General features: G+C 45.6%; 1 protein-coding gene across 1 annotated transcript; it reads left to right on the top strand.

Moving 5' to 3' along the window:
* Nucleotides 1-999: 999 nt before the first annotated feature.
* On the top strand, nt 1,000-26,695 carry LOC136610254 (kelch-like protein 24). The gene is made up of 4 exons (XM_066589492.1): nt 1,000-1,176; nt 5,900-5,978; nt 21,489-21,716; nt 25,261-26,695. The coding sequence occupies exons 1-4, from the start codon at nt 1,116-1,118 to the stop codon at nt 26,693-26,695; spliced, it is 1,803 nt and encodes a 600-aa protein (XP_066445589.1). The 5' UTR covers nt 1,000-1,115.
* Nucleotides 26,696-27,072: the final 377 nt, after the last annotated feature.

Below are 27,072 nucleotides of genomic sequence, written 5' to 3'. Positions count from 1 at the left end.
CAAATAGAGAGGGAGAGGAAAAGGAAAATTGTGTTTAACCAGTGATTCAACTGTAGTGCATAAATGTTTGATCTGCTATCAGCTTGCAAGACTGAAATTGTGAATTGTACCATATTTCAACTCTTTTAAAATACTGAAGTAAACTGCACTTTTGGCTTGCTAACTAAACCGTACCTGGACCAGTGTCAAGTTATTTCCCGACATTGACTACCGTAGTCTCGGATGAAGTGCTGGCGTCACCCGTGACAAAACCGCTTATCATCAAAACCAAATCCATTATGTGTCCCACTGTGCTGCAACCGAGTGGGACACCTTTGCCACCATTCTAGGGAGAGATTACAGAGCCACTCATGACACCCATCTTGCAATCCCTGTGGTCTCCTCCACTTGGGCGTGTCTCACTCGGCCGCTGCACAATATCCACATGAGCGTTTTTTGTTTTTTTTTCCTGCTCTCATTTCCCCTTTACTCGAGGCATACACATTCTTGGACCAAATTTGAAATATTGCCACATGCCTTATTTTTTGGGGGGGGGGGGGGGGGGGGTTCGGAATTTCTATTATTTCCTATGGAGCACAAAAATTTACATTTGCGTGTAAATGTGACTTTCATGCAATTTTTCTATTTTCCTATTGAAACGTGGTTTTCACAGGCGTGAAAAATGCAGCTTGCAGTGATGCACTCCATTTTTCTTGCACCGATATTGCACTCATCCAAGTGAATGCACCGTTCGGCCACATTTACAGCCGATGTTCTCGTGTGAGTTTTGTGTGTTGTGAGGTGCACAAAACTCGCACTTGACAGAATTTTCCAATATGTAGCAAACTCCATCACCCCCGTCCCACCTTCTCTGCACATCCACACACGGTGAAAATGATGCATTTTTCACAGACCAAAATTGCATTTGTCCATGTAAATTAGGCCTAAATCTGCCTCAATGAGATTTGGTCTTCAACTACCTTAGAAGTTGTCCACCTTTTAATTGGGGGTATTTTAATCTTCTCAACATAGTAGACATTGCTGAATCTTCCAACTACGGTCAGGTTATTCTGGAAATTAACTTTAATTCACACTTTTTTAGGTTTTTGAAGATTTCACCATCGACAACCAGCAACATGACGCATATTGAGGACTATGGGGACAAGCATGACATTGTGGGGAAAAGCATCATAAGTGGTCAGTTACCAAGACTAGATGACAGAGCAGCTCTAATAACTAAGCTTAGAGGATACATTCCTACCTGGCCAGGTTTTCTCTTGGTGAGAAAAAGGTCTTCAGTCTTTCTGCTCTTCTGCCTTCTGTTTTCCTTGTGTTTTGATGTGTTGAGCTTCTTGTACTAAGAACTGTTTAACCCCTTCATAACGAGCCTAATTTTTACCTTAAGGGCCAAGAAATTTTTCATTGTCAAATTGCAAAAGCCATAACTCATTGACGTAGCTGTATGAGCGCTTGTTTTTTTTTTTTTTTTTTAGGACAAGTTGTTCATTTTAATGGCATTACTCTGGGGTACATATAATATTTTTGTTTTTTTTTTTGTTTTGTTTTTTGGTGGGAAGGGAACCTCCCCCCAGAAATTCTGCCATTGTTTTGGGGTTTTGTTTTCAGAGTGTTCACCATTCAGTTAAAATACCAATTTTTCTTATCTGGCTCATCAAACAAAGTTTTTTTTTTTGTTTTTGTTTTTGTTTTTTTTGTTTTTTTAAACAATCTTTTTATTGAAAAGTGACAAGATAACAATTGAGGTAGATAGAAGCGCTAGTGCTCAGCAACTACGTGTTACATCAAAGTTAGGACTCGCAGGTCCTGTAAACAATGCAAGTATACAGTTTGACAGGTAGCAGAAGTAGCTCAGAATTGAATTAGTAGATACGCTGAGAGTTGTGCTGTGGGCGTGCTCACCCTAATGTATTAGTCTTCAGAAAGGTGTTAGATGGAGTATGGCGATAGTTGTGTGTGAGTGATTTCTGGCTGGGTCCCAGGGGCTACTGCGTTAGTTTCTCATAACTCAAAATAAGCGGGACTAGATTAATGGTCAGTAGGTGGTGTTGACAGACCAGGCCACTACCAGTCCTATACCTGTGGGTGAAGATTGCTGACTGTCAAGCACTGAGGCAACTCAAGTGTTACGTTAAGGCTCCATTGCAACCTCATGTATTAAGTGAAAACAGATTGAACATGACGAAGGAATAGGGAAAGGGATATGAACATGTCAAGGAGAGGTTTCTGCTCTAGGTGTTTATCTGCGCAGAGAGAGGTATTGAAGTGTCAGGATTGTGAGTGTATGCCAAATACATTACGAGGGTTGTGTCTTTTGATATAGTACCCAAAGTGTCCAGGTCAGTAGGAAATTAGATCTTGTGCCGAATTCCCAAGCAGCAATCTCTTCAAAACGGTATATCTGAGGCACCTTATCTTTCCATTGAGATAGTGTAGGGATTCTTTTATTTTTCCAGAAAAGCGGTCTAAGACGTTTTGCTGCAGAAATCAATACTGTAGGTAGATGTCTTTTTGAGGGGTTTATCTGTCTAGAGGGCAACCACAGTAGCACCTCCTCAAGGGTGAGAGCGAGTGAGGTACCACATATTTTGTTTGTGTATTGTAATCTGTTGCCAGTGCCATTGTGTTTTTTGACTGGCGAACAAAACAAAAATAACAATTCCGGCATTACTTTTTAAAATGTAGTTTTACAGCTTTCACCATGCACAATAAATGGCAATATATTTATTGTCTGAGTTAATTTGAGTGTGGTAATACGTACTTTGTCTTGTGTTTTGTTTGTTTTTTTTTAACTTGTATTTTATCCAATTAAAAGTAGGGTGTTTTTTTGTTTGTTTTTTTAGGAAAAATATGTTTATTTTTTTATTTTTTGTTAATAGATTTTTCTTTTCTTTAAACTTTTTTGTTAATTCACTTTTTATTGAAACGTTTTTCATGTAACAGAGTATACAACAGCAACAGCGGAAGGGCGTGCTTTACAGAATTATAGTTTCACATTGTAAGGATCAAATATATTGTTTTGGAATTATAAACGGGTACAGTCAAACGTCTTGCTTATATCTGATAACCGGTCACAGCAGTCTCTCCCCACCCAGATTTGTTCGCTTAGAGGCTTTATTCGCCGGATCGGAGTAGGCCGCTGCCACCACCCCTCTATGAGCGCACTCATGTATTTAAAAACATTTAATAAACTTGTAAGTTCGATAAAGATTATTAACGGGGGGGGGGGGGGGGGGCTGTTATCCACAGGGTAGAGTCTGGTTTCCCGACCCACCCTGTTTATATTGTTTACTTCTGCCTGCATTCCTTGTGACCGGTGCTCCTGGTATCATTTCCCCTGTTTCTCTGCGTGTGTCCCTGCATGCAAATCGTCGCACCCTCTGTTTATAAGCTATAGGATTTTAAACTATGTCTGATCTCGGCCGAAGTAGCCTAGATGATATGCCGCATCTCCGCTGGGGGATTGCAGAGAGGCAGCCACCAGAGGGCGCGCCCGATTCGCTGTCTCATAAACTGCGCTCGCTCTAACCCCTCGGGGAAGATATTCCGTGTAGGGTTGAAAATTGGTTTTGTCTTAGAGCCAAGGGCCAGGGGGGCTGTCAACCTCCTAGCTTGTGTGTCCGATTCCTTGTTTTCTGAGAGACGATTAGGTTTAGTATAGTCATATGTAATTTGGCTTGGTTACGTCGAGACAGGGGGACTCTAAGTCTTGGAGCCTAATCCCTTGCTATGGTGTTAGATCTGCAGCTTACCCAGGGTGACCATGTGTTCAGGAAGGAAGTGTATATTGAATTTGTCCAACTCAGGATCTCCTCAAACTGATGAATCTGAGCCAACTTTTCTTTCCACTTTTTTATGGAAGGACATGTTGTGCTTCCCCAATATAGGGGGATCAGTGATTTTGCTGCTGCCAACATGAAGGACATGAGCTTGTCTTTTTGAGGATTAAATGTCGTATTCAGTTTGCTCAGTATTATCACGTCTGGGGATAATTGGAAGGTTTTTTTGAGGATAGTTTCGATTTCATTTTCAATTTCTGCCCAGAAAGGTTTTATTTTCTTGCAACTCCACCAGATGTGTAGGTATGAGCCTGAGTTCTCTTGGCAGCGCCAGCACTTGTCTGAATCTGAGAGTTTGTAAGTAAATAGCCACTCGGGGGTCTTATACCATCTGGATAGGAGTTTATAATGGTTTTCTTGGAGGCGTATGCATGGTGAAATACCGGAAGAGGATTTAAAAATTATTTTAAGTTCTGCATCTGTAATCTTTATATCTAGTTCCTTCTCCCATGACGTGATAAAGGTTGGTCTAGTTAAATTGTGGGTTGTTAAGTTTTTGGTTATATATAGAGATGAGCGAACATACTCGGATAAGCACTACTCGTCCGAGTAATGTGCCTTATCCGAGTACCGCTGTACTCGTCTTGAAAAATCTCCCCTCCGTTCCTCCCCGCTCTCCCCTGCAGCTCCCCGCTCCGCAGCGCGTCCCGAATCTATCAGCACGAGCGGGGAGGTACTCGGATAAGGCACATTACTCGGACGAGTAGTGCTTATCTGAGTACGTTCGCTCATCTCTAGTTATATAGGAAATTTTCCTAGATTCTATATTTTGTTTTTTTTATTAGTCTTTCGAATTCTGTTGACTGTCTTGATGAGAGATGTTCTCTTTTGAAGTTTGTGATTACATTTGAGATGTGCGCTATGTGTAGATCTTGCAGCTTCCTTTGTGTGTATAAGGTATTTATTATGGAGATAGGTTCCTTATGTATGATGGTTTGTAAGTCATGGATTGAAAGTCTTTCAAAGATATTCCAGAGGTTCTCTGGGATCCAGGACTTGGGATGCTTGATGACATGTGGAAGTAAATTTAAGGGTGTACAGGGTGATGATGGAGGTGCTAGTTCATGTGATAGTCCCAGGTCTCGCAGATGCCCCTCAATAATATGTCAAAGTCTTTGGAGCGTTATATTTTAGGGCTGGGGAGGCACATGGCCCTAAGAAAGTTTTCACCATAAGTTAGTTGCGCGATTTCTCTCAGCTTACGTTTTTTTTTAACGGAGATATTAGTTCCAACCACCTGTTCAGGTTTATTGCCTTGTAATAATCCAGCATGTTAGGGAGCCCACGCCACTGTATTGCCTTCTCTTGGACATTAATGAGTATGCTATCCTCGGGCGTTTATATTTCCAGAAGAAGCAGGAGGACTGTGTTCTAATTTTTTGGAAGAAGGACTTGGGCATGTGTATTGGTAGCATTTGTAGCTTGTATAAGATTTTATGTAAGTTTTAATGTGAAGATATTTCAATCACTTGTATAGTGCACTGCATTACTCATAGGCTTAATATAATGCAGGTACATGACAGAAGCCTATTAGGCTGAGCTACATTGCAGACAGGGAGGCTTCCGGCTGCCATTGAAACCCATTAGTACCTTGCCCTCAAACTGTGGGGTGTCGTTGGGTGACAGAGCCCTTTCCCCCTGTAGTCTGTTTACATGATACAGTTGCTATTGATTGTGGCATGTAAGGGGTTAATCTACTAGGATCTGAGATATCTCCACTACTGGCTGTTAGAGCAGGAGCCCGGCTGTCAGTAGTCAGCCAGGCCACAACCTTAAAAAAATATATATGTGCAAGTTTAAAGCCTATTAGTGAGGTCAGTAAAAAGGTGTTTTGGCCATCTCTAAGGCGTTAACACTGTTGTTGTTCATAGTAACCAATCAAAGTTCAGCTTTCATGTTTCCAGAGTAGTTTGACATGTAAGCTCAGCTTTGATTGGTTGCCATGGGCAACAAGAACAGTCTTACTGCTACAGTCCTGATACATGAGGCCTGCTATGTTAATGCTGCTTTATGTGATTATTTATTTTATTTATTTTTTATGTCCTTCTATATTGATGTATCAGGACTGCGAGAGTTCTACCTGTCAGAAATCCTATGTGATGCCACTATAGTGACGGCTGATAAAAGGTTCCTATGTCACAAGTAAGTACTGATGTTCTCAATGCACATGTGGAGGGAAAAATACCAGAACTGACGTATGGATTTAAAGGCCACATTATTAGAGATCCCATCTAGTAGTGCACCGGGCTTCCTTTGGCCTTCTGCACCGCAGCAGTTCATCATGGCGTCGATTCCACCAGGAGATGAAACCGTTCTGCAGGAATGTTGGCCGTTGCAAACAGGAAGCTTCTAGTAGTTGCTATAATATTAACCTCTTAATGACCTGGTACGTCATGGAGCGTCGGGGTATGTATGAAGAGAGGTTGTGATGCAACCTCTCTTCATACAGTGCGGGCATCAGCTGTTTATAACAGCTGACATCCGCGGGCAATAGCCGCGAGCGGCCGCGCGGCCGATCGCGGCTATTAACCATTTAAATGCCGCTGTCAATTCTGAGATCGGGAGAGCCGTGCATGTGTCATGGCAGCCGGGGGCCTAATGAAAGGCCCCAGGGCTGCCTTAGCAGACTGCCTATCAAGCCGTCCCCGTGGGGTGGCTTCATAGGCTGCCTGTCAAAAAGCAATATGATGTAATGCTATAGCATTACGTCATACTGCAGGAGCGATAAAAGCATCGCATCTTAAAGTCCCCCAGGGGGACTTCAAAGTAGAGTAAAAAAAAAATCAATAAAGTTTTTTTTTAATTGAAAAAAAAAAAAAGTTGTAAAAGTTTAAATCACCCCCCTTTTGCCATATCTATTATTAAAAAATCTAAATAATAAATTAAAAATATGTATTTGGGATCACCGCGTCCGTAAAAGTCCAAACTATCAAAGTACCACATAATTTTTCCCGCGCGGTGAACGTCGTTCGAAAAAAGAAATGAAGAACGCCAGAAATGCATTTTTTTAGTTACCCTGTCTCCCAGAAAAAACGCAATAAAAAGCGATCAAAAAGTCGTATGTATTCCAAAACGGTACTACAGGACATCCGCAAAAAATGAAACCTTGCTCAACTACGTCGACGGAAAAATAAAAAAGTTATTGCGCGCACAAAATGACCGCAGAAAATAATTGAAAAATTTTTTATGTCTTTAAAAAAAAAAGGAGTATAGTAAAAAAAAACCTATACAAGTTTGGCATCGTAGTAATCGTACCGACCCATCGAATAAAGTTATCATGTCTTTTTTGTTGCCATTTGTGCGCCGTAGAAGCAAGACGCACTAAAAGATGGCAAAATGTCGTTTGTTTTACATTTTACTCCACTTAGAATTTTTTAAAAGTTTTTCAGTACATTATATGGTACTTTAAATAGAACCATTGAAAAATACAACTCGTCCCGCAAAAAACAAGCCCTCATACAGCGACGTGGATGGATAAATAAAGGAGTTATGATTTTTTTAAAGGGGGGAGGAAAAAACGAAAATGGAAAAAGAAAAATGCCCGCGTCATTCAGGGGTAAAATGGAGGTGGTGACATACTCTAATCAGCCCAACAGAAAGGGGTCATCGATTCATGCTGCTTGTGCCAAATTCTGACCTTACCATCAGCACAGTGCAACAGAAATCTGGATTCATCTGACCAGGCAATGTTTTGGGTTTTTTTTCCCCCCTCCCCCCTACTGCTCAGGATACTATTTTTGCCAAATTGACTTTCAGCTTTTTATTTTTCTTGGCCAGTTCCAACGTCATTACTGTCTGTCTGATGTTACAGCCCTTCCGTGCTAAGGAATGAGAAGTTGTGTGTTTAGACATGTTAGCTGGAGCAACTGTGTTGTATACGGTTGCAATTTAATTGATGGTGCATGGCTTGTTCATCAGAATGATGCTTGAAATCCTCCTTTGACCCTTTTCAGGGACAAGTTGTTTCCATCCATAGGATCTAGAGATGAGCGAGCACCAAAATGCTCGGGTGCTTGTTGCTCGAGTCGAACTTTCCGCGATGCTCGAGGGTTCGTTTCGAGTAACGAACCCCATTTGAAGTCAATGGGCGACTCGAGCATTTTTGTATATCAGCCATGCTCCGCTAAAGTTTTCATTGGTGAAAATCTGCAAAACTCAAGAAAGTGATGGAAACGACACAAAAACGGATAGGGCAGGCGAGGGGCTACATGCTGGGCTGCATTTCTGGTTCCCAGGTCCCACTATTCAGCCACAATAGCGGCAAGAGTGCCCCCCCCCCCCCTAACAATTTTTACTTCGGACAAACCCTCATTAGTAAGCCACACCTTAGCTAAGCACCACACTATCTGCAACCAAGCACAATCACTGCCTGCGGGACACACCGCTGCCTCTTCTCCTGGGTTACATGCTGCCCAACCCCCCCCCCCCACGACCCAGTGTCCACAGCGCACACCAAAGTGTCCCTGCGTAGCCTTCAGCTGCCCTCATGCCACACGCTGGCCTCATAGCCGCACCACCCTCATGTCTATTTATAAGTGCGTCAGCCATGAGGAGGAACCGGAGGCACACACTGCAGAGGGTTGGCAGGGCCAGGCAGCGACCCTCTTTAAAAGGGGCGGGGCGATAGCCCACAATGCTGTACAGAAGCAATGAGAAATCCAATCCTGTGCCACCTCCGTCAGGAGCTGCAAACGTGGGCAAAGCAATGGGGAATCCATGTGCCACACAGTATTCATTCTGTCAAGGTGTCGCATAGCTCAATGCACACTGCAAGGGAAAGCCGTCAGCGCTCTGCCCTCTACCCAAGTCAGTCAGTGTCTTTGTGCCAGACAGGTCAAACACCGCAATGGGAACTAAGTTTGCACCAACAGCATAGGGGGGTCCTAGGAAGCCCAAGACATGAACAAAAAATTGATCTGAGCAGCCAAACATGGTAGACTTGCACCGCGCCCACGACAGAGGCCTCGGCCCACAGCTTCAGCAATCCTAGGCAGGAAGCGGACTTTCACTGCACCAAGGACATAGGCCTCTGCACAAACCCTCAGCGATCGCGGGCCTACAGCGGACTCCTATGCTAGCGTAGCTGTGCACGTCTCATTAGCGCTGTATTGCTCCTGTAGTTTGTCCCAATGCAGTGCCCCGGAAAGTAGAGCTAATGTCAGATTAAATACAGGTGGGCTTCGGCCCACACTGCATACCCCAGTCAGACCGGGGTTTTTTATAAATAGTCACAGGCAGGTACAACTCCGCAATGGGAATTCCGTGTGCACCCACATCATGGGTGGCTCCCTGGAACCCACCGGCGGTACATAAATATATCCCATTTCAGTGCCCTGGACAGCAGAGCTAACGTCAGATTAAATGCAGGTGGGCTTCGGCCCACACTGCATGCCCAACCTGACTGGGGTTTTTAATACATAGACACAGGAAGTTCAAATCCCCTATGTGAAGTCCCTGTGGACCCACAGCATGGGTGGCTCCCTGAAACCCACCGGCGGTACATAAATATATCCCATTGCAGTGCCCTGCACAGCTGAGGTAACATCAGATTAAATGCAAGTGGGCTTCGGCCCACACTGCATGCCCCAGTCAGACTGGGTTTTTTTATAAGTAGACACATGCAGTTACAACTCTGTGTGGACCGACAGCATGGGAGGGTCCCTGGAAACCACCTGCGGTACATAAATATATCCCATTGCAGTGCCCTGGACAGCAGAGCTAACGTCAGATTAAATGCAGGTGGGCTTCGGCCAAGAATATTTTCATAGTTTGAGGAGGAGGACGGGAAAGTTTTTGAGGCAGTACGTGTCCTGTCCCTGTGTCCGTGGTTATATGCACCTTCCCAGTGACCGCGTCGCTGAAAAGTTGTCACGCCTGTGGAACCTAGTAGCGTGGCCTCGCCACCATCATGTCTTTGGGAAGCCTCCGTTTCCACTACCCTGTAACATTGCAGTAGCAGCAGTATAGGCAATGCCGAGAAATAGTAACATTTCAGCGGTAAGAGTATGCACAAACCCCTGTAACATTTTATTGGCAGCACTATACACAGACCCCACTAACGTTTCATTTGCAGCACTATACACAGACCCCAGTAACCTTTCAGTAGTATCAGTATAGACAGACCCCAGTAACAGTAACGTAGAAGCAGTAGGGACAAAGCAGCAGATTCCCATTTCCCTGGCAGCAGTGTAGGGAGAGCATAGTATTGGTAAGATTTCAGTAGTAGGAGTATAGTCAGGCCCCAGCAACAGTAATTTAGAAGCAGTATGGGCAAAGCCCACTATTAGTTACATTTCTGTTATAGCAGTATGGACCTGCCCCAGTACACATTTCCGTTGAAGCATTATGGGCAGAGCCCAGTATTAGTAAAATTACAGTATTAACAGTATACACCAACCAAGGTAACCTCTCAGGAGCAGAAGTATCGGCAGACCGAAGTAACATTTCTGTTGCTGAAGTATAGTCAGACCCCAGTAGCATTGCTGTGGCAGAAGTATAGGTAGGCAGAACAGAGTAACATTTCTGTAGCAAAAGTGTAGGCCAACCCCAGACACAGTGGTGTACCATGAGTGCAGGCGAAGCCCATAAAAATTACTTGGATGACATTGTAGACGAGGGCCCGAAAAATAGTTGTACCGACAGTACAAATGTACCCCAGAAAAATTACCCATGCCCAACCCAGAGGGCAGGTGAAACCCATTAATCGCTTAGCGTACTGTGACTTAAAGGGGTTGTCCCGCGAAAGCAAGTGGGGTTATACACTTCTGTATGGCCATATTAATGCACTTTGTAATGTACATCGTGCATTAATTATGAGCCATACAGAAGTTATTCACTTACCTGTTCCGTTGCTAGCATCCTCGTCTCCATGGTGCCATCTAATTTCAGCGTCTAATCGCCCGATTAGACGCGCTTGCGCAGTCCGGTCTTCTCCCTGCTGAATGGGGCCGCTCGTGCCGGAGAGCTGGTCCTCGTAGCTCCGCCCCGTCACGTGTGCCGATTCCAGCCAATCAGGAGGCTGGAATCGGCAATGGACCGCACAGAGCCCACGGTGCACCATTGGAGAAGACCCGCGGTGCATCGTGGGTGAAGATCCCGGCGGCCATCTTAGTAAGGTAAGGAAGAAGTCGCCGCAGCGCGGGGATTCGGGTAAGTACTAAACCTTTTTTTTTTTTTTAACCCATGCATTGGGTTTGTCTCGCGCCGAACGGGGGGCCTATTGAATAAAAAAAAAAAAAACGTTTCGGCGTGGGACAACGCCTTTAATTTTTAACTAGGCCTGGAGGCAGCCCAGTTTAAAAAACAATTGGTTCAGGTGGAAGTTTCAATGCTTTAATGAGAATTGAAACAGATAAATATTATTTAGAAACGTTAGATGAGCCTTTTGGCCCACAGAAAAATTGCCCATTCGCGGTGATTACGATAGGTTAAAGGAGGAGGAGCCGGAGGAGGAGGACGAATAGCATACACAGATTGACAAAGTTCTTTAGGTAGCGCTGCTGTCCGCAGGTGGAGAAGTCGTCTGGGGAAATCCAGGCTTTGTTCATCTTTGAGTGTAAACCTGTCGGCACTGTTAGTTGACAGGCGGGTACGCTTGTCCGTGATGATTCCCCCAGCTGCACTAAACACCCTCTCTGACAAGACGCTAGCCACAGGGCAAGCCAACATCTCCAGGGCATACAGCGCGAGTTCGGGGCCACGTGTCCAGCTTCGACCCAGTAGTTGTACGGAGCAGAGGCATCACGGAGGATGGTGGTACGATCGGCTACGTACTCCCTCACCATCTTCTTGCAGTGCTCCCTCCAACTCAGCCTGGACTGGGGAGGTGTGAGACAGTCTTGCTGGGGAGCCATAAAGCTGGCAAAGGCCTTGGAGAGTGTTCCCCTGCCTGCGCTGAACATGCTGCCTGATCTCCGCGCCTCCCCCTCTATGTGGCCCCCGGAACTGCGCCTTCTGCCACTAGCGCTGTCAGATGGGAAGTTTACCATCAGTTTGTCCACCAGGGCACTGTGGTATTGCATCATTCTCAAACCCCTTTCCTCTTCAGGAATGAGAGTGGAAAGGTTCTCCTTATACCGTGGGTCAAGCAGTGTGTACACCCAGTAATCCGTAGTGGCCAGAATGCGTCTAACACGAGGGTCACGAGAAAGGCATGCTAACATAAAGTGAGCCTTGTGTGCTAGGGTACCTGTAAGCAACATATGGCTGTCCTCACTAGGACGATCACTTTGAGTATCCTCCTCCTCCTCAGGCCATACACGCTGAATGGATGAGAGGCAAGCTGCATGGGCACCCTCTGCAGTGTGCCCAGCTGTCTCTTCCTCCTCAGGCTCCTCCCCCTCCTCCTCCTCCACGCGCTGAGATATAGACATGAGGGTGCTCTGACTATCCAGCGACATACTGTCTTCCCCCGCTCCGTTTCCACCCGCAAAGCATCAGCCTTTATGCTTTTCAGGGAACTTCTCAAGAGGCATAGCAGGGGAATGGTGACTCTAATGATTGCAGCATCGCCGCTCACCATCAGGGTGGACTCCTCAAAGTTTCCAAGGACCTGGCAGATATCTGCCATCCAGGCCCACTCCTCTGTAAAGAATTGAGGAGGCTGACCCCCACTTCGCCGCCCATGTTGGAGTTGGTATTCCACTATAGCTCTCCGCTGCTCATACAGCCGGGACAACATGTGAAGCGTAGAGTTCCACCATGTGGGCACGTCGCAAAGCAGTCGGTGCACTGGCAGATTAAACCGATGTTGCAGGGTGGCAGCGTCTGTGTGGGACTTGCGGAAATGTGCGCTGACCCGGCGCACCTTGCCAAGGAGGTCTGAGAAGTGTGGGTAGCCTTTCAGAAACCGCTGAACCACCAAATTAAAGACGTGGGCCAGGCATGGCACGTGCGTGAGGCTGCCGAGCTGCAGAGCCGCCACCAGGTTACGGCCGTTGTCACACACGACCATGCCCGGTTGGAGGCTCAGTGGAGAAAGCCAGCGGTCGGTCTGCTCTGTCAGACCGTGCAACAGTTCGTGGGCCATGTGCCTCTTCTCTCCTAAGCTGAGTAGCGTCAGCACGGCCTGCTGACGCTTGCCCACCGCTGTGCTGCCGCGCGACACCGACTGCTGGCGACGTGCTGCTGCTAACAAGTCTTGATTGCGAGGTAGAGGTTGCGTTGGAGGAGGAGGAGGAAGGTTTAGTGGAGGTGGCATACACCGCCGCAGATACCAGCACCCATCTGGGGCCTGCAATTCTGGGGGTGGGTAGTACATGAGCGGTCCCAGGCTCTGACTCTGTCCCAGCCTCCACTAAATTCACCCAATGTGCCGTCAGGGAGATATAGTGGCCCTGCCCGCCTGTGCTTGTCCACGTGTCCGTTGTTAAGCGGACCTTGGCAGTAACCGAGTTGGTGAGGGCGCGTACGATGTTGCGTGAGATGTGGTCGTGCAGGGCTGGGATGGCACACCATTAAAAAAATAGTGGCGACTGGGGACTGAGTAGCGCGGGGCTGCCGCCGCCATCATGTTTTTGAACGCCTTAGTTTCCACCAGCCTGTATGGGAGCATCTCCAGGCTGATCAATTTGGCTATGTGGACATTTAAAGCTTGAGCGTGCGAGTGCGTGGTGGCGTATTTGCGCTTTCGCTCCAACGATTCTCTTCGCGACAGCTGGACGTTGCGTTGAGAGACATTACTGGATGGGGCCGAGGACAGCGGAGGTGAGGGTGTGGGTCCAGGCCAGGAGATGGTCGTGCCTGTGTCCTGAGAGGGGGGTTGGATCTCAGTAGCAGGTTGGGGCCCAGGGGGAGAGGCAGTGGCGCAAGCTGGAGGCGGTGAACGGCCTTCGTCCCACCTTGTGGGGTGCTTGGCCATCATATGCCTGCGCATGCTGGTGGTGGTGGTGGCTCCCCGGCTGATCCTGGCGTGACAAAGCTTGCACACCACTGTTCGTCGGTCGTCCGGCGTCTCCATGAAAAACTGCCACACCTTAGAACACCTTGGCATCTGCACGGTGGCTTGGCGCGAGGGGGTGCTTTGGGAAACAGCTGGTGTATTATTCGCTCGTGCCCTGCCTCTACCCCTGGCCACCCCACTGCCTCTTCCAACCTGTCCTGCGGCTGCAATTGCCTCCCCCTCTGAAGACCGGTCCTCAGTAGGCTTATCACACCAGGTGGGGTCAGTCACCTCATCGTCCAGCTGCTCTTCCTCTGAATCCTCTGTGCGCTCCTCCCTCAGACTTACTGAAATTACTACTACCTCACTGCAAGACAACTGTGTCTCATCGTCATCGTCCTCCTCACCCACTGAAAGCTCTTGAGACAGTTGCCGGAAGTCCCCAGCCTCATCCCCCGGACCCCGGGAACTTTCCATAGGTTGGGCATCGGTCACGACAAACTCCTCCAGTGGGAGAGGAACCATTGCTGCCCAATCTGGGCAGGGGCCCGAGAACCGTTCCTGGGAGTCTGCCTGCTCCTCAGAATGTGTCATTTTCATGGAGTGAGGAGGTTGGGAGGAAGAAGGAGCAGCAGCCAGAGGATTCAGAGTTGCAGCAGTGGACGGCGTAGACGACAGGGTGGTCGATAGATTGCTGGATGCACTTTCTGCCATCCATGACAGGACCTGCTCACACTGCTCATTTTTTAATAAAGGTCTACCACGTGGACCCAAAAATTGCGATATGAAGCTGGGGACCCCAGGAACTGTCCTCTCTCCTACTCCCGCAGCAGCCGGCTGCGATTCACCTGGACCAGGAACTCGGCCTATGCCCACACCCTCACTTGGGACTCCGCGTCCTCGACCGCGTCCACGTCCTCTGCCCCTACCCCTACCTCTCAGCATGCTGGATTAAGAATCGAGCAGAGACAGAGCGGTGTAAAAATTTTTTTTAATTCTTGCCGCACAGTTGGTGGCTGCCAGCGGTTATACAACGCAAAAAGAAGCCTGAGCTAAATTATAAGGAAGGATGCAAGCAGGACTAGCGGTGCACTATGCAGTTGAGATTCACCTCCAGTCCCACAGGCCATGCAGTAATGTGCACTGGGTTACAAGCAGACGTAAAAAAGGAGTCCTTTTTTAAAAATTAGTTTTTTTCCAATGCAGGCAATGGAGCGTGTATTGGACTCTCCCTCTATGGCTGTCTGGCACCATACACTGCGCCACCAGCTGACTGGTAACACAGAGCGGAGAAAAATGAGTGCTTTTTAAACATGCACTTGGAAGCAGAGAGCGCTTACGTTACGCTAACTGCCCCCAGCAAAAAATGACACTGAAGGCTGAACTGAGGCCTTGCAGTGCAATGCTGAGGTACTACAACTCCCAGAAACCACGGAGTTAAATGCACAGGTAGACAGGATTCCACACTACCACTGTCCCTGCCTCACCAATACTTCCCCTATACTACTTAGTACAGACTGCAGCCTGAGAACGCTATAGCTGTAATGGGGCTGCACGCCCGATATACCAAAAAAAAAAAAAAAGGCAAACTGCTCCCAGCACCCACAACAGTAGTGCACTAGGTGAGCTGTGGCCCTAAGAAGGACCGTTGGGGTTCTTGTAGACGCTAACACTCTCCCTAAACCAGCAGCAGCAGCACTGTCCCTCATCTCTCTTAGCGTGTGTCTGTGGCGAGCCGCGGGCGGGGCAGATTTAAATGCTCGGGGGTCACTTGTTCTGGCCAGCCACTCACTGCAGGGGGGTGGGATAGGGCTGGAACATCACAGGAGGAAGTTGTAATGCCTTCCCTGTGTTTCTATTGGCCAGAAAAGGGCGCAAATTTCTCAGGGTGTAACCTTAATATACAATGAAACCATTATCATTTCAGTGAGAAGGAATGCAAGGCAGGGGGTCTGAGAGACCATCTTATCTTCTGTTTGTCTTATCTCCTACTACACTCTGCTATATAGAAAAGGTTTCGTTTAACCCCTTCACTACTTATACTAGCAGGATGCTATATCTTCCTTGTCTACAATCTAATAGCAGAACAATTAACTGGTACATTGATCTACAATTTTCTTAACAAACTGATAACTGTAAGGATCTGAACAAGGGCAGGGGAATACATGTCACTGTTACACACTAAATTGGAAACCACTGGGTAACACTGACATGGAGAAGGATTTGGGGGTTTTAGTTAACTGTGCAACCAGTGTCAGGCAGCTGCTGCCAAGGCAAATAGGATCATGGGGTGTATCAAAAGAGGTCTAGGGGCACATGACAAGAGCATTGGTCTTCCTCTTTACAAGTCACTGGTCAGACCACTCATAGAATATTGTGGACAGTTTGGGGCACCGGTACTCAAGGACATATCAAAGCTTGAGAGATTATCAAAATTGGGGTTATTTAATTTAGAAAAAAGACGTTGAGGGGCGACCTAATAAGTTTGTATAAATATATCAGCAAAACAATCCTTATTAGGGTTGTTTTGCCTTACTCTGAATCAACATTTGTGGGTAAAAGGCTGTACTAGATTGACAAATGTCGTGTTTTTTTGTTTGGTTTTTAAAGCCCAACATACCATGTTACTATTGGTAAAAACAAAAAGTAATACAACTTAAAAAATCAACTTTTTCCCATATTTGGTATGGCTGCATCCTTGAAAGTCCAGTCTATCAAAAGTAATGTAGTATTTATCCCGCATGGTGAATGTTATCAGAAAACAATACACAATGCCAACACTGGGCTCTCTGGGTCATCCTGTCTCTAAGAAAAAAATTTAATAAAAAGCAATCAAAAAGTCAAAGGTCCAATAAACAGTTTCAGTGTCTGCAATTGGAGTGGGATTTCATGCACAATCATTGCGTTCTTGGGCAGATAAGCCACCATCAGAGAGGTATGGTAGCAGCTTACACCACTCTTCCCCCACAGAACACATGCATGCTCGGCTAAGCTGATCATATAAGACCGGTTTTACATCACGTTGGAACATCCAGTCAGAGGCTAAGTTGCTGATCCTTCTCAAAATACCAGGTACCTGAGCAGAAACGGAACGGAAACAATTATAGTCAATGCAGTCTATTAGGTTAGGTCTTGAGACTGAGCTGTTCAGCAGTGGGGATTCCTGTTCCCTGGAGTAGGAAATCAGAACCCTATGTGCAGGTGTGACGTCACCTTTTATAGTATGGGGGTGGTCGGGGAGAAATAACTGTGTACATCTAACTGAAGTGTATGGCCAGCTTAAGCTGTGAGTAAGAATAGTGCGTGATTTGAAATGCGTAAATTAGTTTTTTTTGTGCCCAACTCGATGTATTTTATTGGAAGACCTAAGAAAACTGCAGAACTTTTTTTTAAAAATTTTTTAAAAATCTATTAATTTTACCTTTTAAAGTTCTGGATTAGAGATAAGCGAGCACCAAAATGCTCGGGTGCTCGTTGCTCGAGTCGAACGTTCCGCGATGCTCGAGGGTTCGTTTCGAGTAACGAATCCCATTGAAGTCAATGGGCGACTCGAGCATTTTTGTATATCGCCGATGCGCGCTAAGGTGTTCATTTGTGCAAATCTTCAAAACCTACGAAAGTGATGGAAACGACACAGATACGGATAGGGCAGGCGAGGGGCAACATGCTGGGCTGCATCTCGGGTTCCCAGGTCCCACTATTAAGCCACAATGGCGGCAAGAGTGAGCCCCTCCCTCCCCCCCCCCCCCCCCTTACAATTTTTACTTGGGACAAACCCTCATTAGCAAGGCACACCTTAGCTAAGCACCACACTACCTCCAACCAAGCACAAGCACTGCCTGCGGGACACACTGCTGCCTTTTTTCCTGGGTTATATGCTGCCCAAACCCCCCTCCCTCCCCCGCAAGACCCTGCGTCCGCAGCGCACACAAGTGTCCCTGCGCAGCCTTCAGCTGCCCTCATGCCACACGCTGGCCTCATAGCCACGCCACCCTCATGGCTATTTATAAGTGCGTCTGCCATGAGGAGGAACCAGAGGCACACACTGCAGAGTGTTGGCAGGGCCAGGTAGCAACCCTCTTTAAAAGGGGCGGGGCGATAACCCACAATGCTGTAGAGAATCAATGAAAAATTGACGTTCGATCTTCATTCCAATTCTGTGCCACCTCCGTCAGGAGCTGCAAATGTGGCCATGAGTTACATAGCAATGGGGAATCCATGTGCCCACACAGTATTCATTCTGTCTAGGTGTCGCATAGCTCAATCGACACCGCAAGGGGAAAGCCATCTGCACTCTGCCCCCTACCCAAGTCAGTCAGTGTCTTTGTGCCAGACAGGTCAAACACCACGATGGGAACTAAGTGTGCACCAACAGCATAGGTGTGTCCTAGGCAACCCAAGACATGAACAATAAATCAGAGTGGCCAAACATGGCAGACTTGCACCGCGCCCACGACATAGGCTTCTGCACAAACCCTCAGCAATCGCGGGCCTACTGCGGACTCCAATGCTAGCGTAGCTGTGCACGTCTCATTAGCACTGTATTGCTCCTCTAGTTTATCTCACTCTAGCTCAGCTATCCGGGGCACTGCAATGGGATTTATTTATGTACCGTTGATGGGTTCCAGGGAGCCACCCATGCTGTGGGTCCACACAGACTTCCAAGAGCGGAGTTGTACCTGCCTGTGACTATGAAAATAGGCCAGACTGACTAGAGCATGGAGTGTGGGTCGAAGCTAACCTGTACTTTATCTCACTCTAGCTCAGCTATCCGGGGCACTGCATTGGGACAAAGTACAGGTTAGCTTCGACCCACACTCCATGCTCTAGTCAGTCTGGCCTATTTTCATAGTCACAGGCAGGTACAACTCCGCTCTTGGAAGTCTGTGTGGACCCACAGCATGGGTGGCTCCCTGGAACCCACCGACGGTACATAAATAAATCCCATTGCAGTGCCCCGGATAGCTGAGCTAACGTGACATAAAGTACAGGTGGGCTTCGGCCCACACTGCATGCCCCAGTCAGACTGGGGTTTTTTAATTAATAGTCACAGGCAGGTACAACTTCGCAATGGGAAGACTGTGTGGAGTGGACCCACAGCATGGGTGGGTCCCAGGTAGCCATTGACGGTACATTAATAAATCCCATTGCAGTTCCCCGGACAGCTGAGCTAACGTCAGGTAAAATACAGGTGGGCTTCGGCCCACACTGCATGCCCCAGTCTGACTGGGTTTTTTTTTCTTGGGCCAGATACGTAGAACACCGCGATGTGAAAACTTAGTGCAGCCATACTATGCACGGACCCCTGTAGTATTCCTGTAGCAAAGGTATAAGCTGACCCCACTAACAGTTATGTTGCAGAAGTCTAGTTGGACCCCAGTAACATTTCAGTAGCAGCAGTGTAGGCAGAGCCCAGTAACATTTCAGTAGTAACAGTATAGACAGACCACAATAACATTTCAGTTGCAGCAGTGTAGACAGACCCCCAAAACATTTCAGTTGCAGCAGTGTAGACAGACCCCCAAAACATTTCAGTTGCAACAGTGTAGACAGACCCCCAAAACATTTCAGTTGCAGCAGTGTAGACAGACCCCAAAAACATTTCAGTTGCAGCAGTGTAGACAGACCCCAAAAACATTTCAGTTGCAGCAGTGTAGACAGACCCCAAAAACATTTCAGTTGCAGCAGTGTAGACAGACCCTAAAAACATTTCAGTTGCAGCAGTGTAGACAGACCCCAAAAGCCTTTCAGTTGCAGCAGTGTAGACAGACCCCAAAAGCCTTTCAGTTGCAGCAGTGTAGACAGACCCCAAAAGCCTTTCAGTTGCAGCAGTGTAGACAGACCCCAAAAGCCTTTCAGTTGCAGCAGTGTAGACAGACCCCAAAAGCCTTTCAGTTGCAGCAGTGTAGACAGACCCCAAAAGCCTTTCAGTTGCAGCAGTGTAGACAGACCCCAAAAGCCTTTCAGTTGCAGCAGTGTAGACAGACCCCAAAAGCCTTTCAGTTGCAGCAGTGTAGACAGACCCCAAAAGCCTTTCAGTTGCAGCAGTGTAGACAGACCCCAAAAGCCTTTCAGTTGCAGCAGTGTAGACAGACCCCAAAAGCCTTTCAGTTGCAGCAGTGTAGACAGACCCCAAAAGCCTTTCAGTTGCAGCAGTGTAGACAGACCCCAAAAGCCTTTCAGTTGCAGCAGTTTAGGATGAGCCCAGTAACCTTTTTTAGGAGCAGAAGTATAGGCAGACCCCTGTAGCATTACTGTGGCAGAAGTATAGGCAGGCAGACCCGGGTGACATGAGTGTAGGCGAAGGCCAGAAAAATTACTTGGATTACAGTGTAGGCCAGGGCCCAAAAAATTGCTGTACAAACAGTACAAATGTACCCCAGAAAAATTGCTCAACCCAGAGGGCAGGTGAAACCCATTAATATTTTAGCTTACTGTGGCTTAATTTGTAACAGAGCCTGGAAGCAGCCCTGTTAAAAAAAAAAATTGGTTCATGTTGAAGTTTCAATGCTTTAGTTAGAAACGTAGAAATATTGTTTGACAAAAGTTATATGAGCCTTTTGGGCCGCAGAAAAATTTGCGGGGTAAAAAAATTTTGAATTATTGGTGTGCAGTTGGATGGAAACAGCGCTTATGTTACGCAAACTGCACCCAGGAAAAAAATTATACAGGCCTAGCTGTGCAATAGTGAGGTACTACAACTGCTAGCAGCCACGGAGTTAAATGCACACGGTCACATATAGCCCTAAACAGGAGCTTTTTTGGGGGGTACTTGTTGACAGGATTCTACAGTAGCACTGTCCCTGCCTCACCAATACTTCCCCTATACTCATACTCTGTATAATTGGCTGCAGATTGAGAACGCAATAGTCTGCAGAGCCCAAGATGAAAAAAAAAATTGGTGCAAAACTGCTCCTAGCAGCCACAACGGTAATGCACACGGTCACAGATAGCCCTAAATGGGAGCTTTTTTGGGATACTTGTTGACAGGATTCTACAGTAGCACTGTCCCTGCCTCACCAATACTTCCCCTATACTCTGTATATTTGGCTGCAGACTGAGAATGCAATAGTCTGCAGAGCCCAAGATGAAAAAAAAATTGGTGCAAAACTGCTCCTAGCAGCCACAACAGTAATGCACACGGTCAGATGTGGCCCTAAGAAGGACCGTTGGGGTTCTTCTAGACAGGATTCCACACTACCACTGTCCCTGCCTCACCAATACTTCCCCTATACTACGCAGCACAGACTGCAGCCTGAGAATGCTATAGCCTGCACGCCCGATATAAGAAAAAAAATTTTGCAAAACTGCTCCCAGCAGCCACAACAGTAATGCACACGGTCCGATGTGGCCCTAAGAAGGGCCGTTGGGGTTCTTGAAGATGCTAACACTCTCCCTACAGCAGCAGCAGCACTCTACCTAATCTTTGCCAGCGTGTGTCTGAGGCGAGCAGCGGGTGGGGCTGCCTTATATACTCGGCAGTCACTTGATCTCGCCAGCCACTCACTGCAGGGGGGTGGGATAGGGCTGTCACGTCACAGGAGGAAGTTGTAATGCCTTCCTTGCATGTCTATTGGCCAGAAAATGGCGCAAAACTTTCAGGGAAGGAAATGGAATTGACTCGAGTACCGCGTGGTGCTCGTCTCGAATAACGAGTACCTCGCACACCCTAATACTCGAACGAGCATCAAGCTCGGACGAGTGTGCTCGCTCATCTCTATTCTGGATGTATACTGAAATTCACTCTGACATTTACTCTCTATATTCCACAGAGTTGTCCTTTCATCCATCAGTCCCTACTTTCGAGCATTGTTCGTTTGTCCAATGAAGGAGTCGGCGAGTGGAGAGGTTTCTCTTCTGGATATCCCTTCGTCAGTCGTGCAGGTCATCCTGCACTTTATATATACTGGTGAAGTTACATTCAGCATAGATAATGTGGTAGAGCTGTTTACTGTGTCCAGTCGTTTGCAGATTGAGCCATTGCAGGATCTATGTAGCAGGTAATATGCATGATCAGTGACCGTACATACAAAACTGTAAACCTGGTCAAATACACACTAAATGAGGTTTCCTGTTCCACTATGCCCAGTCAAATGTATTTGCAATGACTCTTAATGTGGGGGAGACACAAGGTCCACGGAACTTCTATCCACAATAGTATCTTGCTGAATCTTTTGAAGCTCACTATGAACAATAAACCATCTACATGGTTTATTGTTCTAGTGTCCAGTTGGATTATGTAGGGACTGCAAATGGCCAATGGCACACAAGGCTAATATGGATGCATTTTCTTATCTGTATTATGGCTGGAACACCAAGACTCCAGTGCTACATCTGTTTAGAATGTGTTTATGGGGCATTTTTCTCAAAGAAGAAATACAGTCAAAACGATCTTCCGCTATATCAAAGTTACAGTGAAAGACCTCATGGGTGATGATTGTGATCTCTGACAACCACTGACCTTTTCTATTTTTGGAAATCTACTCAAACTTTCCAATCAGATGCAAAGTTGCTGTCTTCACCAATGCGATCGTCTTACTTGTAACTATAACATATCGCAACATCATGTTAACTACATTTCCCTTCTAAAATAAAACATGAATTGTCAGACCTGTTGGCTAACAAAGGGCAAGATCCCAGCACCTTACATATCAACATAGTATGCTAGGCTGAAGAAGGACAAATGTCCATCTAGTTCATCCCCCCCATGTTGATCCAGAGGAAAGCAAAAAAAACCTAATGTGGTAGAAGCTAATTTTCCACATTTGGGGGAAATAATTCATTCCCGACTCCATAATGGCAGTCAGATTAATCCCAGGATCAACACTCTTCAGACAAAAGTTCCTTCCTAACTCTAAGTCTGACAGTCGGAAGATCCCTCGGATCAACAATCCTTCTGACTATTTATTTAATGTCCATAACCTGTAATGTCATAGTGCTCTAAAAAGACATCTAGTCTCCTCTTAAACTCCTATATCGATTTTTGTAGTCAGCAAGTCCTCAGGCAGAGAGTTCAACAGTCCACTGCTCTTACAGTAAAGAACCCCCTTCTATGTTCATAATGAAACCTTCGTTCCTCTAGACATAGAGGATGCCCTCTAGTTACCGTTGCAGTCCTGGGTATAAACAGATCATGGGAGAGATCCTTGTATTGTACCCTTATGTATTTATACATCGTTATTTGGTCGCCCCTTAACTGCCTTTCCCAGGATGAATAATCCCAATTTTGATAACCTCTCTGGATATGCTAGTCCTTCCATTTGGTTTGTTAATTTAGTTGCCCTTCTTTGAACCACCTCCAGTACTGCAATGTCATTCCTGAGCACCGGTGTCCAGATCTGTACACAGTATTCAATGTGAGGCCCTGATAAGTGCCTTATATAGTGGAAAAATAATGTTCTCACCCTTATACCTCTTTTAATGAACCCCAAAACTTTATTTGCTTTTGCAGCAGCTGACTGGCATTGATTGTAGTTAAGTCTACAGTCAAGCTATATGCAAAAAACGCATTTAGAACACTGTCAGTAGTGTATCTGTATTATGGACCAATAGTCAATGATCCAGCTGTACGTTTGTAAGAGTTATAAAGGTGGGAAAAGCATAATGGTGCCCAACAGTCTGCCCAGCTTGACTGATATATGGTGCAAGGTGTCCCAAGTTATTTTAGCAGATGAATATATTGAGTCCCAAGGCAGCAGTTAGCTTCAAAGCACAAGAATACCCCGGTCGATGGCACCCTACATGTGCTGTATGCCAATTGAAGGAGTAACTGTGTGCTATAATTTTCTACCCAGATAGTGGCATGCTAGGTCTGAATGTGTTTCGGAGAGCTATCTCCCTTTCCTTCATAAGGGAATTACCTTCAGTTGGCACATTGGAAGTGTACAGGTACATAATTGACTATTGACCCATGGTGCATATAGCATTCTCATTGCAGTGTCTTAGTGTCTATCAGTAATTCAGAGGCATAGCTGTTTCTCTTCGATTATAGACATCCAGTCACAATGCGTGCTAGTGTCCTTCTGATTTAATTAAAGCAACCTTCCCATTTTGGAATACAATTCTATCTCAGGTTTATGCTAAGATGGGAGACAGATTTACAAATCAACCTGTCAAAAGGAAGATGGTACCAGTGTTGTGAAACTTTCTCTAAAGGCAGTCACCAGGTTACCTTTAATGGAGACCTCTATAAAAATCCTTCACCGTACTTATTTAGTACCCGTTAGAATAAATAAAAATTCTACCCATCTGCTTCACCCTTATGTTTCAGGGAATGTATGGAGATGGGATCCCAATTGCATAACTAGTGGCTGTGTCCAGAGATGTCAAGACTCTGGTCTCAGGTTAATAGTCTATTGCATAGATTATAGGCCCGTTCCAAAAATTCCCAGTGGTATTCCTTCTGGAAGATCGCCCACCTAGAGTTAGTCACCAGGTAAACAAACTTGTACAAGCTATCTGGCAACCAGAATCCACATTGCAGCTAGGTGGAAACAGACCCACATGTCCATTAGGGAGGTGATGAACAAGATTTCACAAATTGCTCTGTATGACAGGATACATACCATACAGTCTGATACACTAAAAAGTTTTGGAGTGATGTGTGGTCATGGATTGATCTAGTTGATATTCCAGGATTCCGATATAACCTACTTTTGACCTAGAGCTATCCTGTTGACTATGTATTGATGATTATTTTTTTTCCAAGTCTACTGAGATTGTATGGCTAGTAAGAAGCTGGATGACCTAAGTTAAGGTTAGATAAAGTCTTATAGTTTTAGTTCATAATTCAGATTTAAATTAATTAGCTTTTAATAACCTGTGAGAAAACTTATAACAAGATTTTAGTATAACTATAAAAATGTTATTTGCTTTCTTGCTATTTTTGCCCCCTGCGTGGGGAAAATGGTTGCAAAAATGGCATATGTATCAGATTTTGCTACTTTTAATAAAAACCTTTTGAAACTAAAATTCTGTCCCGGAACTGGAGGGGGAGTGGGGTATGTTACCTGCAAATTTTCTACTTTGCTATCCCTCCAATCCACTGGTTCCAGGAGCTGTTACTTGGCATCTAAGATTGCTGCTGCAATCCTCAGATGACCTAATTTCTGCAGTGCATCGGTAGTGTTAGAATACTAATACACTATGCTTGCTGTCTGATTGGCTAGAGTTGCTCATGTGATCAGCACTGGCCAATCGGAGTAGTTCACAATTTGCATTAGGTATTTAGAAAATTGCTGAAGCCATGTTTTATGTTGGAAAACAGGGCCCAAACCTGGAGGATCGGAGGGACATCAGAGAAGATTAACTGTAGGTAATGTAACCCTCTCCTCAACATGAATTTTATCCCAAAACGGGAAGGTCGTTTTAAGTGCTTAGTATATGCTCTTTTTGCTTTTTCTATTACTTTAAGCCATATCAGCCAAAATTAAAAATTACAAAATCAGCAAGTTTATAAAATTTCACACATTTTGCAAAAAAAATAAATACTAGTTTTCATATTCAACATGATAAATCCTGGTATCTTCTGTGGCTTTATTTCAGGTTCCTCATGAAAAATACTGACAGTGAAAACTGCCTATGGATCTACAGATTGGCTCTTAGTCACAATGACCAAAGCCTGCTGGATGTAACTATGCATTACATTAGCCAGCATGTGACTACTCTATCTGAAAAAGAGGCCTTCTCTGACCTGGAGCTATCAGAGTTAACCAGAATCCTCTCTTCCGATCAGTTGATGGTTTCATCAGAGTTCACCATCTATAACATTGTTTGCCAGTGGTGGGAATTTCAATTTGACAAAGGCAGCCCTCTTCCAGAAGAGTTAACACAGGTTGTCAGATTTCCACTTATGATCCCAAATGAGTTAAAGGAAGTCAATATTGATATTCCTTCTGAAAACCAAACCCAAACCTTCACAGAATTCCACTTACGTCAAGGAATGTTTGAAGACAGGATATTGTGCATGGATGTGTTGGAAAGAGATGACGTAATTCCCGAAGAAGACGATTATCATATAAATTCGTATGATCCAATTACAGACTCCTGGGAAAAGCTTCCATTTATCAATCCCACATATGGATCCGGACTTATAGCTGTAGGCAACATGTTGTATGTATCTGGAGGTCAAGCTGATGACCTTTCTGTTTCCAATCTACTGCATGCATATGATTCGATAAAAAATGAGTGGAAGGAATTGCCCTCAATGGCTATTCCCAGACATGGCCATGGTCTCCTACATTACAGACAAGTTCTATATGTGTTTGGGGGATGTTTGAACCGTGAAATAATTAGTTCAGCTGAATGTTTCAATCTGGTGGAGAACTCTTGGAGTGCTTGCTCTTCTCTGCTGGTGCCATTGCACAATTTTACATCGGCACAGTTTAAAGAAAGGCTTTTTCTCATTGGTGGGGAGACTGTCTCTGGAAGTGTAAGAATTGATTATCAGGGATTTCTCATTTATGATATACCCTCTGACACATGGAGCAAAGTTTACCTTCCAGTGAAGTTACTGGCTGTCACTGCTGTTGCGTTAGATGAGATGCTGTACGTCTTTGCGAGATATGGCTACAAACGACGAGAGTGTCAGGCATACCCACCTTGTGATGACAATCGACCCTATCAATTACTTAGGGAGCAGCTAAATATATCTAGAAGCTTTTGTGTGGATGACATGGGAAGAATTTGTCACTCTAAAATACCACCAATCCTTGAAAACCTTGACTTGTCAGCAGTAGTAGTTTGGAAAGATAGGATCTACATCATGGGGGGAAATGATAGGGATAGTTCTCTACCTGATCAAATGTTCTACTGGAGCTCTGGTGAACCTAAATGGACCAAATGTGACAAAGACATTCCTTTCTTAGTTGATGGTGGCATTGGAGCAGTTACCATGCAAGTTCCTATGAAACGTTTCTACTCTCTTATTCCCGGGAGAAGGTCATCTTATAATTTTCGATATGCTGAATATGATGAGTAGTATGATAAGGGGAGATATTTACTATAGCAGCATATATATAATTTTTTTATTTTTTTTTGTATAAATCTTTTATATGTTGAGTGGGTAAGAATGAATAAAATGTCATATGTGCGCATGTACTTCCAATGTTTCTTCCTTCAACTAAAAGTGAGTTTTTGTCTACCATTACCAAAAAAATTTTGGGAACACTTAAGCATCCTCCTATAACACCAAGTTACTTAAGGCCCATTTAGACGGGACAAATTTCAGGCAAACTATGTTGCACGGGAGCTAGTATCACTGGCTCAATCACAGAACAGCCAGCAGGGGGGTAGGGAGGCTGCAGGAGATTTCTCTCCCCCGCCCCATTGACTTAACGTAGCGGCTGTTCAATTCTG

The sequence above is a fragment of the Eleutherodactylus coqui genome, chromosome 2 (assembly GCF_035609145.1).
Source record: "Eleutherodactylus coqui strain aEleCoq1 chromosome 2, aEleCoq1.hap1, whole genome shotgun sequence".
NCBI lineage: Eukaryota > Metazoa > Chordata > Amphibia > Anura > Eleutherodactylidae > Eleutherodactylus > Eleutherodactylus coqui.
Note: the sequence above shows the minus strand (reverse complement) of the source record. Positions and strands in the feature narration are given on the sequence as shown.